Consider the following 11,453-nt stretch of genomic DNA (forward strand, 5'->3'; position numbering starts at 1 on the left):
TATCTCCAATAAACCACCAGAAAAGCGGAAGTGGCGCTGTAGCTCAAGTGGTAGAGCGCTCGCCTTGAGCTGAAGAGCTGAGGGACAGCGCCCAGGCCCAGAGTTCAAATCCCACGACCGAAAAAAAAAAAAAAAAAAAAGACTATGCCACCCTGGTAAGGTACCACACTACATCTGTCCATACAGGAAGCATGCTACAACAACTAATCCAGAACAAACTTGATGGAATCTGCAATAGGCTGAAGGCCAATGAAAACCAGGATTCCTAGGCCCCCATCTTGCCTAGAAACTGGGGGCCTGGGAGTAAAATGATTTACTTGGCTAGAGTAAGGAGCAAAATCAGACCAGGGAGTGCGGAGCTCTTACCAAGACAGGACAGAAATACTGTTAGGGACTGCTCTGAGGGTGTGCCTGAGCATCACTATGAGAAAAAGAAAGACTGAATGCTTAAAATTCTATGAAAAGGTTGTGTAAGTACTGTAGTAAAGTTCTGTAGTAAATACATTAAAAATTATTATTGGATGGGAATGTGGCTTAGTGGTAGAGTGCTTGCCTACCATGCATGAAGCCCTGGGTTTAATTCCTCAGTACCACATAAACAGAAAAAGCCAGAAGTGGCACTGTGGCTCAAGTAATAGAGTACTAGCCTTGGGCAAAAGAAGCTCAGGGACAGTGGCCAGGCCCTGAATTCAAGCCCCAGGACTGGCAAAATAAATAAATAAATACATATATAGATATACACACATATATAATACTGAGCTGGGCAACAGTGACTCATGCCTTTAATCCTAGCTACTCAGGAGGCTGAATCTGAGCATGTCTGAGGATGTCAGTTCAAAGCCAGCCTGAGCTGAAAAGTCTCAGTGAGACTCATCTCCAATTAATCACTCAAAAAACCAGAAGTAGCATTGTGGTTCAAAGTGGCAGAGTGCTAGCCTTGAACAAAGAGTTCAGGGACAGGGCTCAGGCCCCACAACCAAAGAAAAAAAATTATCAACATGGTACTCAGCTCATGTATCTCAGGCATACTTTTTTTTTCGGGGGGGGGGCTCCTAGTACTAGGGTTTGAACTCAGGGTCTTTCACTCTTGCTTGGCTTTTCTGTTCGCAGCTGGTACTCCACCACTTGAGATGTGCCTGTTCTGGCTTTTGGTGAACTGCAGAGTTTCTCAAAAATGTCTGTCCCTCTGGCTTCCAATCAAGTCCCTCAGATCTCAGCCTCCTAAATAGCATACTTTGAATAGTCTTCAATACCACCTTCTAAGGTTGAGGAAGGTCAAAGGTTACAAACCTAGCCAGGGATTAAGCAAGGACTTTAGACAAAAATATTGCTACAGTGGAGGACCATTCATCAGAAAACTACATTTACAGAGAATTGAAGAATTCTGAAGAACAGTTATAGCCTAATTTTAGACCTGAGTCTAGGATCTGCAAGTGGCTAAAAAACAGCTTCCAAGGTGGGGAGAGATGGATCCACCAATAATCCATCATTTGCAAGGCTGGTCATACCACCTTCCCACCTCCTCCTCCATATTAAAGCCACAATGCTTTTTTGTTGTTGTTGTTGTTGGTTGTGGGGCTTGAACTCTGGGCCTGGGCGCTGTCCCTCAGTTCTTCAGCTCAAGGCGAGCGCTCTACCACTTGAGCTACAGCGCCACTTCGCTTTTCTGGTGGTTTATTGGAGATAGGAGTCTCAGTCTCTCCTGCCCGGGCTGGCTTTGAACCGCGATCCTCAGATCTCAGCCTCCTGAGTAGCTAGGATTACAGGCGTGAGCCACCAGCGCCCGGCGCCACAATGCTTTTTAATCTGGCAGTTGCACCAGCCTCTTTTTTTGAGTCCCTACTGCCACCTGTACAGAATTCAGAGCACTGGGCTCTCATTTTACAGCTCAGTCCTCACCCTGGTTGGTAATGCCCTTTGTGCCCTGGCTCCAGTTACCTTTCCCTTCTCTCCTATAACTATCCTCTGCCTTACCTCTTACCATTCTGCCCCTTGCTCTTTCTTCTCTGTCACTCTAGCCCCTTTGCCTACCCCTAAAAATGCCAAGCACATTCCCTTTGGAGCCCATGTTATCTACCATCTCACCTTCTACAGGTCTTGTTGGGAGCTCAGGACATACCAGCCCAAAATATGATTGAATGTACATCCTTTGGCATATTTTGAGCTGGCTATTCTGAGAAATTGCAGACACAGAAGAATTCTGAAAACTGTCAACTTTATAAAAGAAACAGCTAATACAGGAAATCTAATCAAAAGTATTAGTTGTCTGTCTGCTTCAGATAACTTCTATTATCTGACATATATAACAAAATAACCTTGAGTCCCTGTACATTTTCCCCTCACTCTCCTATAAAGTGGGTGGCCACCTTACCTCATGTTTTTTCGCTTTTCATTCTTTTCGAGGCAGGTGCTAGAGATTGGACTAAAGGCCTTGCATTCTTGGCTTTTTTTTTTTTTTTTGCTTAAGGCTGGTGCTCTACCACTTCAGCCACACCTCTACTTCTAGCTTTTTGCTGATTAACTACAGATTTTTTTAAAAGTCTCAGAATTTTCTGCCTGGTATGGCTTCAAACCACAATCCTCAAATCTCACCCTCTTGAGTAGCTAGGATTACAGGCGTGAGCCACATGCTGGGCAGTTGGATCACAATTTTGACTTTTAAATTTGTTAGGCTATGTCCTATGCCTCAACCTACCTTATCTACTTCAGGGCACTTATTGCCACTTGATATACATATGGAGTCATAGGTAATTTAACAACAGGGAAAATATTGTTAAGAGGGTATTCTGTTGTACTGCAAACATCAGATTGTACTCATGAAAACTAAGACAGCTTCAGTATCACCAGACCGTATAATCTTAAGGGACTACTATGCTATACACATCCTCCTTTGACAGACATGCCATCATGTATTTTTTTGTCTGTCCCCAATAGACTGGGAGCACCATGAAGCAGAAACTCAGTTTTATTAACTGCCCTATACCTAGAAAATCCTGGCATAGAGTAGGAGCTTAGCATACCCTGAATCAAATAGGAATAACTAGGTTAAAGGACCATTACTCTTTCAGTAGGTATCTGTGTGCTTAAGACCTGTGCTCAGTTAAGAAGAAACCAGTAAAGGTGTGGACTTTACTTTCAGGAGGCTCCCAACCTTGCAAAACAGTACAGCTGTTAGAAATGTCTTCCCCACACCAACCTAAACTGTTGCTGCTGGCCTCTTTTCCTTGTGCAAGATGTGCTGGAGACTTTCATAAAAAAGGCGGAAGCTGGAAATGTCGCTTAGTGGTAGAGTGCTTGCCTCGCATACATGAAGACTTGGGTTCAATTCCTCAGTACCACACACACTGAAAAAGCAGGAAGTGGAGTTGTGGCTCAAGTGGTAGAGTGCTAGCCTTGAGCAAAACAAGCTCAGAGACAGTGCCCAGGTCCTGAGTTCAAGCCCCAGGACTGGCCAAAAAAAAAAAAGGGCTGAGTCTCCCTTCACACACAGGAAGCTGTTAACATATTCTTCCAGGCTAAACACAAAAGACACAAAAGACTCAGTGGGATTGTCTGATTCCTGTGCACCAACTGGGAATAACGAAGACACATCAGGCTGCAGGGACAGAAGAGAAAAGGATTATGAAAAGAGAGAGTCTTAGGAAGATCCTTAGACTTAGACTGGAGGTTGGGGATAGGGACAGAGATCTTACTAAAGGTAGTAGAAGATCCTTTTTCTGAAGAATAGTAGTTCACTGGGAGTTACCCCTAAATCTCTGCATATGCTGAAGTCAGAAACAACCACAATTGCTGAAAGAAGGCCCCATGATGGGAAGACACAGGAAAAAAACAGAGAGGCTGAGCATAGAAGATGCTCATGCTCAGTGACTTTAGGACAGGTGTCTGCAGAGGATGGATCAGCTAGCAATTGCTATATCATGGAGCCCACACATGTCTGGTGGTCACCCACAAGAAAGTCAAGAAAATCTTCCAGGTTCCACTGGGGCCCTTGAAAAAATTACCTGGGTAATTTTCAAACAGCAGAAAGGCTGTTTCCAGACTTCCTAGGAAGTCTGGAAATCCCTGTGATGGCAACAGAACCTTAAGAGCAACCTAAAATGTACATGCAAGAGAAGTGGGTGTTCCAAGGGGGAGCCCCTGAGACACTTCTACCTAATTTGGTGATCTGAATAAGATTACTGAAAATTTCCACGTTTGGGGTTTCTAATGGGGTTTCCCCAAGAAAACCACAGACTCACCAAATTTGCAAAGGGAGCTGAGATATTTTAAGCATGTATCCGTGCTGAAGAAGCCAGACATCTGAGAAGACACCTACAGATGTTAAGAGATCCCAGGGCCATGCAGCCTGGGAAATCCAAGTTAGGTCTTCTCCCCACATGTGGGCCATTGCTTGGTTCTCAGCAATGGTGTTTCCATCAGGTAAAAAAGTTTCTCCAGAGACAGCTGTCCCAAAGTGGCCTAGCCCACTTGGGCCCTCACCCTCATTCCCACTGGAAGACCCAGAAATCCTTCCATCTAGTAGAAGGTCATACATACAATATTCCAATGAATATTTCAGGATTTGGCTTTGTTTCCTAAGTAATAACTGCAGGGGGTAAAGGTAAAGTTCAGTCCCCAGAAGGAGTAAACCCATTCATTAAAAGAAGTGTTTCCACCCTACAATTAAGGTAGGGAAGGGCTTTTATTCTAGATTCTTTACCAGAGTCAAGCTATGGCAGCTGGGTATCATTATTCCATTTTACAGGTGAGAGAGACAGACTAGAGAGACAAACAGGTTCAGCGTTTTTCCAGGTGACTCAGGCATGCAGCAGAATGGCTAGAGGCTGGAATTCCAGTCCTTGGAGCATCATCCTACAATTAGGAGGGGCAGGCTACCTCCCTGTACTCACACCACTGTCATCTACTTAGGGCCTGAGCAATAAAAACACAAACCCAGAAAACCACCTGACATTAAATGTTTCACCAGTGCCAGAATCTGAGGCTAGGCATACCTTTGGGAACTTGCCACCAATAACAAAGGCACCGTCCTTCATACTGTTAACCTGGACAATACTAAGATCACAGCTCAGAGCGAACACCTTCACAAACCATGATGCGTTCAGCCCAATAGCGTCTCTGCTTGCTGTGCCAGTCTGTTATTTCACTACTTCCTGGACAACCTAACATGGATGGAAAGTGTTTAGGCTGTGTTGTTAAGCCAAGCATGGTGTAAATTCTCACTCAGTCACTTAACTGGATAAGAGACAATCTAGGATCATTTATGCACTAGGAACTTCATATATAAACTAGGAATAAGTCCATCTACCTCAGAAGGTTCATGTGTGGAACACATGAAAGAACATACATTTCAGTGACGGGAGATACCATGTCTGGTTTATGACTAGCACCTGCCTTACAGGACATGCTCAATAAAGAACTAGAACAAGCCGGGAGCCAGTGGCTCATACCTGTAATCTTAGCTACTAAGGATGCTGAGATCTGAGGATCACGGTTCAAAGCCAGCTCAGGCAGGAAAGTCCATGAGACCCTTATCTCCAATTAACCACCAGCCAACTAGAAGTGGTGTTGTCCCTCAAGTAGTAGAGTGCTAGCCTTGAGCACTAATGCTCAGGGACAGCGCTCAGGCCCCGAGTTTAAAAAGCAACAACAACAAACTGAACACAAAGCCTAATACGTAAGAGGTAAGTACTCAATAAAGACTTAGTTCCTGGCCCTTTCCTGTAGAGATGCTAAATTTAGAGTACACCAAGGGTAGAATGGCCGGAACTCCTACACTCAAGGACATCCCAAGCTGCAGTGTCAGAAGGTTAAGGATGTTGTTACTTGTGTACTGCTCAGAAGAGGAGGGTACCTGAGAAGGAAGTGGTGGGTACCTTCTTCTAAGGCTCAAAAGATCCTGTCTTGAATTTTCTTTATCCCCTGGCCTTGGGGGAAGAATGCACATCCAGAAATGGTTGTGCCATAAACTGGCTTTTCTGCACACATCCCTTTTGTCCACAAGTAGAAGCCACATGTTACAGGGTATGTTGCCCAATGGGTTCTAGTGATAGAAGATGGAATTTCAGTCCAGTGGAGGCCTAGTGAACTTGCCCAGAGTTGCTCTAAGCCCTCTTTAACTGGGCACCATGGGGCAACTGGCAATTCTGTCGTTAGGGTACCCTCTATAGAAGCTAGCTGGCAGACCAGGCACCTCTTCCCATCTGCCTTTTGTTTGTCGATGGCAACAGGCCTCTTAGTATTAGGACCAAAGGCCAAACAATTGAGCAAGGTAGGTAAAGAGCCCAAGTCACTTGGAGATACTCAGAGGCTGTGTCGGAAGAACTGCAATCCAGTCCCTCCCATAAATCAGTTGAACAAATATTTGATCCAAAAGAGAATCAAAGCAGGTGGGAAAATACCAGGTAGAGGCACCTACAGGAACAATTTAATCTATTTACAGAAAGACTTTCCATTGTACATCCAGAGCCCACCACGTTTACCTCCTACACCGCCACTCCAATCACCTGACATTCATTGACCTGACCCCTTTGCCTTTCACAAGAGCTGGCGGGAGAGATGAAGTAGGAAAAAATAAAGGAAATGGAAGAGGGGGTGGGGCTGCAGAGCAAATCCAGGAGGTCTCCTGCTTGTGAATAAAGTGCTTTTACCACACCCTGGCCCAGCCTATGGACAACCGCATTCTTGACATTCCTGAGTCCTTGGAGCATGGCCCCTTCCACCTCAGCTCCTTCAATGGATGACTTATTTTCCTTAGCTAGTTTCCTGCATATTCTGGGGAACAGAATACCTCTGGAGCCCTGTACCTCCCTCAGGCAGAGATGAGCAAGGAACTAGAGCAGAGTTCACCCAACCCAAGTACAGAACCACAGGTAAAGAAACCAGCCTGTATCTCATCCTGAGTGATGGGCAGGAGGACTGCTCTATGGAAGGACACTCACTGATGTCCCTACTCACACTATCTCTGTGAGTTGAACACTCTGCAAGGCAAGCAAACTTGCCATATTTTTCTAGTGGAAGAAACTAAGGATCAAGAAGGTAAAGCAGGCTGCCCAAGGTCATACTACTAGTTAAGTGAGTGAGCCAGAACTCATCCAATCTGTCACCACATCTTCATGTTGTATGGAGCACCACAGATTGGGTTTTTACTTTGCCAGCAAACAGTACTAACAATAACAACAACAAAGCCCCTGGGCTGTGGCCGGAAAGTAACAGATAGAGCAGCTGGAGCTCCCCAACCAACCCCAGGCAGGGAGGTGCAAAGTAAGTCCTAGGGCTTAATGCATGACACAGCAAGAGCTCTACAAACAAGCCAACCATGCAGAAAGTTGCACACTTTGGGGAAAATGAACTTAGGAGCACAGCACAAATACAACTAGCACAGACTGGCCTAAAACCTGACAATTTTCAGCCATCTAAGGCAGTGGGAATGCCTACCTGGACAAATGGTCTGAGCAGTACCATATACGCATACTCTGAAATAAAGGGGGCTTGGTTTGAGGAGAAAGGCAGGATAGGACTGAGACTCAGGAGAGAGGCTGGAGAGGCTGGAGGGTCATGGGGTGGCCAGTGTCTCCATGCATTATGGTCATCACCTTCTGTGTGGGAAACCATTGCATCCAAGTGAAGGGAACCCTAGGCCAACTTCCCATTCTCAAAGGTTTCCATCTAAATGAACATACAGGCTATGTTTTCATTTGCTGAGAAACTGGAATGCAAATATGAAAAGGTGAGATCAAGAAGGTGAGTAGAATAAAGAATGGGGGTTCCTCAACAACTAGGTCATTCATATTCTCAAAGAGTTGTTAACCTCTGCTGGTGAAATGAAGTCAGGCAGGTCTCCTTAAACAATCAACATTTGCAACAATCACCCAACACTAGGAAAGGAACGGAGGGGAAGGGCAGAGGGGATCCCCAACAGGGAAACACAAGGGGCGTGGTTCTTACCCAGCCGCCGTGCTCCTGGATCCAAGGCTCTAGGTGGTCATTCAGGTAAGTGGCCATCCAACTTGCGATCCGACTCACCAATACCTGCATCTCCTTGTCTACGCTTTCCACACACAGTGCCCCGCCGAAGGAGAAAAAGGCCACAATTCGACCCCAGTTTACCCCATCCCGGAAGAGTTCGTTCACTACCTGCTCAAAGCTCTGATATGCTGTCCCCGGGGTAATATGGAGCTGGGATGTCAGGTCACTGAATGCCCGTCGATACCGCAGTTCAAACTCATCGCCTGCCTCCCTCAGCGCTTGCTTCACAGCTGCCATGGGAATCACTTCCCGGGCTTCCGAACTGCTGCTGTGACCCGTGGCTCCATTCACCACCGCGGGGCTGTCCGCCAGGTGCCAGGATGGGTTGCCATTGATAGCACTGGGGGTCTCCATCTCCGATTCAGTTCCTTCTGGGTCCTCAGTCCTGCTCTCTTCCACATCGCTAAACTGACTCCAGCTGTATCCTTTCTGGGAAAGCTTGTAGGAGAGAAAGTCAACCACCAGCTCACGGTTGCTCTGAGACATTTTTTTTTTATAATAGAGATGGGCTCAACCAGTCCATTGTCCAAAACACCTGCTTCACTCACAGAATCTGGTCTCTGCTTAGTGGTTCTCTTCTAAGATCCAAAGCCAAAATAAGGTTCTGGAGAGAGAGAAAGAGCTTTAGGGGAAAAAACAAAAACAAAAATAGATAAATTAAATTGCATATGCCCATTTACCCTTACGACCATCCAGTCTTCCTCCGGGTACCAGACCTGATTTCTTTGTAGTTCTTATGAAGAAGGTCTGAGTCCGGGTTTTAAGGGACTTCAATAAAGTCAAATGCAAAGGACTAATGGGCTCTGAATGATCCCATCCGCCTTAAAAGAAAAAAAAAAAATCCCAGCCACCCCCGTTTCTCCGAAATACCTTCCTGGCGGAAAGTCACCCCCATGGATGGGCAAGTCCCCCTCCCGCACCACCTACATTCAAATCCGTCTCAGGCGACAGGCAGGCAGGTGCAGCCCCCGGAAGATCTTTTGTATCATAGGTCGGGAAGAGGAGGCTGGCAAGCCGGATTCCCCGGTAACTCAACCGGCCTCCCGGCAGCTGGCAAAAGAACCAGCTCCGGCCGGAGGGCTCATGCGACCCGGTAAATGCAGAGAGCCCGGAAGGCCGCCCAGGAATCGCGAAGCGTTAGGAACCTGCGCCCTCGCTGGTTTCCTCCTCCATCGCCCGGATCGAGGCGGCCTCTCCGCTCCGCTCCGCAGCCTCCAGCCGCCCGGGAGCCCAGCCCCCTCGCTCTCGCACGCCCCTTGGCTCTCCGCCTCCTACTGGGAGCCAGGAGAACTCCCCCGGAGGTATGGGCTCCGCGTAGTTGGCTTCCCCCCCCCTCCTTCTTCCTCCTCCCTCCCCTTCCTTTCTTCCTATGTAAGCACCGGCCCCGGGCGAGGCTTCGGGAACCCAGGAGGGACTTCTGAATGGGGCTCAGGGTTTCCCAGAGAGACGCGGGGGGCAGGCGGCGCTGCCGCGGCTCAGCGCTCGGACTTCGGGAAGGCCGCCCCCAGGTCCTTCCGGGCGGCTCAAGGTTGGAGACACCCCACGAACGCCACGGGTTTTCTGTGAATTCTCCAAAAGCTCCGGGACGCGGCGGTGGGGGATTGCCAGGTCCTCCATTCCCCACCCGGACACAATGGCCGCCGGCACCCGGCACAAAGACAGACGGGGTTGAGGGGCGGGGAGGTGCTGGGCCTCTCCACCGGGCAGAAAGAGGGGTCTGGGCCTGCTCGAGGCCTCCCCCTCCCCACCCCACAGCTGAGACCACGTTTTCCTGGGCAAGGGCCCAAGACAGCTTGCCAGAGTCCCCCCGGGAGTGCTCGAGGACGAGGGGACTGCACCTCTCTGGAGCCCCGGGTGGGTGGGCTTGCAGCCTCGCGCCTTCTCGCGCTGGCTAGGCCGGGTACCCGCCGAGCCACCGCCCCGTTGCTAGGCAACCGCCCTCCCTCAGGGGCGCCCCCAAGACCTTTCAGGGAGGAGGGGTCTCGCCCCCGACGGCCCGCCCCGGCGTAGCCAATCAGAGAGTCGAGTCACTACGGAAGCAGGACGGCGAAGGATCCTATTGGGTGCAGTGCCTGTCACGCAGCGGGGAGGTGGCGCTCTCACCTGTGAGCCCAGCGAACCGTGGGGGGCCACATCCCCCTTCATCGGCCCGGTAGCTTCCCGACGTGGGGGCTCCTCGCTGCCGAGTTCTGCGCCGCGGACCTAGGCCGGCCTACCTGGCTGACTGCTCACGCGTTTCTCCCGAACAAGCCGGCCTCAGTTTCCCCTGAAGAGACCGGGGGAACTTGCAAGCTCAGTCATTTCCGGTGCCGCGGCAGCGCGCGCGAGCCCGAGACGCACGAGGAGTGCGCGCCTGGAGCGACTGGCTTTAAGCCCTGGGTGGCAGCGCCCCCTGGCGACAGACTAGGGAAAACCACAGACGCTAACAATTATAGTCACATTTCCATTCATTCCATCGGTAGCCTCCATCCATACATGCAATTTGTATAGAGGAAAAAGCGTTTGCGTTGTGGCTAGGCACATTTTTCTGAGGGGGCAGGTTTTTCAGCTGGTCTGTACCTTCATCAACTGTAAAATAGGTAATAGTGTAACACCAACTTCTCATTGAGCACTCGTTAAGAGTAATTACTTGCAGCTGGGTGTTGGTGTCTCACACCTGTAACCCTAGCTGCGCAGGAGGCTGAGATCAAAATTTGAGGACAGCTCAGATTCATATCATGAGATAATTGCGACTTAAGGGGACAGCCTTGGTTCTCTACACAGGGAAATTGCTACTCCGTTGGAAGAAACAGCCCTATTGATGCCAGAGTTGTAGACCCTGGGCCCAAACTCTGGGAGAGCCACATATCGGGGCCAGCCAAGTGTCTCTATATGCCAAATATGAAGATATGGTGAAGGATGGAGAAAGGTTATTATATGGTACAAGCAGCCACAGGAAGACATCAATTCATCTTCATCTGTCTTCAGGGCACAGTCATGAGCTACAGGTTTAAATAGATTAAAAAACAACAACAACAAAGTAGGGTCAGGGGAAGAGAGGTACACATAAACAGTCACAGTCACTTGTGTTCCAGTGGTCAGTATTTCAGCCCTTATGTTGGGAGGGATTCTGGAAGAAGTCATTTTCACTTTATTACTTGAAGAAAACAGCCTGATCAAAATAAGCAAGTCAGAGTGACTTCTGATCTTCTGCCTAGTCTGCCTGTATTCCAAGATGGCTGCAAATTGACTAGTTCAGGGCAAAGGACACAAAAAAGAAGATTCTGGGATACCTAGCTTTTATTCTGCTTTCATTTTCCCATGGAACAGTTTCCCAAGAGAACAGTTTGTGCTTTTAGCAAAAGCAGCTTCTAAGGCTCTATTCCAATAATTATTATGAAAATCTTATGTGTGCTTTGGAAGCCCAGCAGAGGGCAGATGAACTGTGT

At 48.4% G+C, this 11,453-nt stretch overlaps 1 protein-coding gene across 4 annotated transcripts in view; it reads right to left on the reverse strand.

Annotated features, from left to right (window-relative positions):
- Bcl2l1 (BCL2-like 1) overlaps positions 1-9,788 on the reverse strand; it is a 56,524-nt gene extending 46,736 nt beyond the window's left edge. Inside the window, exons 1-2 of one of the 4 annotated variants that reach the window (XM_013010968.1) lie at positions 8,953-9,788; positions 8,134-8,629 (exon numbers count right to left, since the gene is read on the reverse strand). In XM_013010968.1, the coding sequence (XP_012866422.1) occupies positions 8,134-8,511 (378 nt within the window). In that variant the 5' untranslated portion in view covers positions 8,512-8,629; positions 8,953-9,788. Of the gene's footprint in view, positions 1-7,944; positions 8,648-8,952 lie in introns of all 4 variants that reach the window. The other 3 variants (XM_013010969.1, XM_013010966.1, XM_013010967.1) reach the window with 3 other exon arrangements.
- Positions 9,789-11,453: the final 1,665 nt, after the last annotated feature.

Source organism: Dipodomys ordii, unplaced genomic scaffold (genome assembly GCF_000151885.1).
Source record: "Dipodomys ordii isolate 6190 unplaced genomic scaffold, Dord_2.0 Scaffold13, whole genome shotgun sequence".
Classification (NCBI taxonomy): Eukaryota; Metazoa; Chordata; class Mammalia; order Rodentia; family Heteromyidae; genus Dipodomys; species Dipodomys ordii.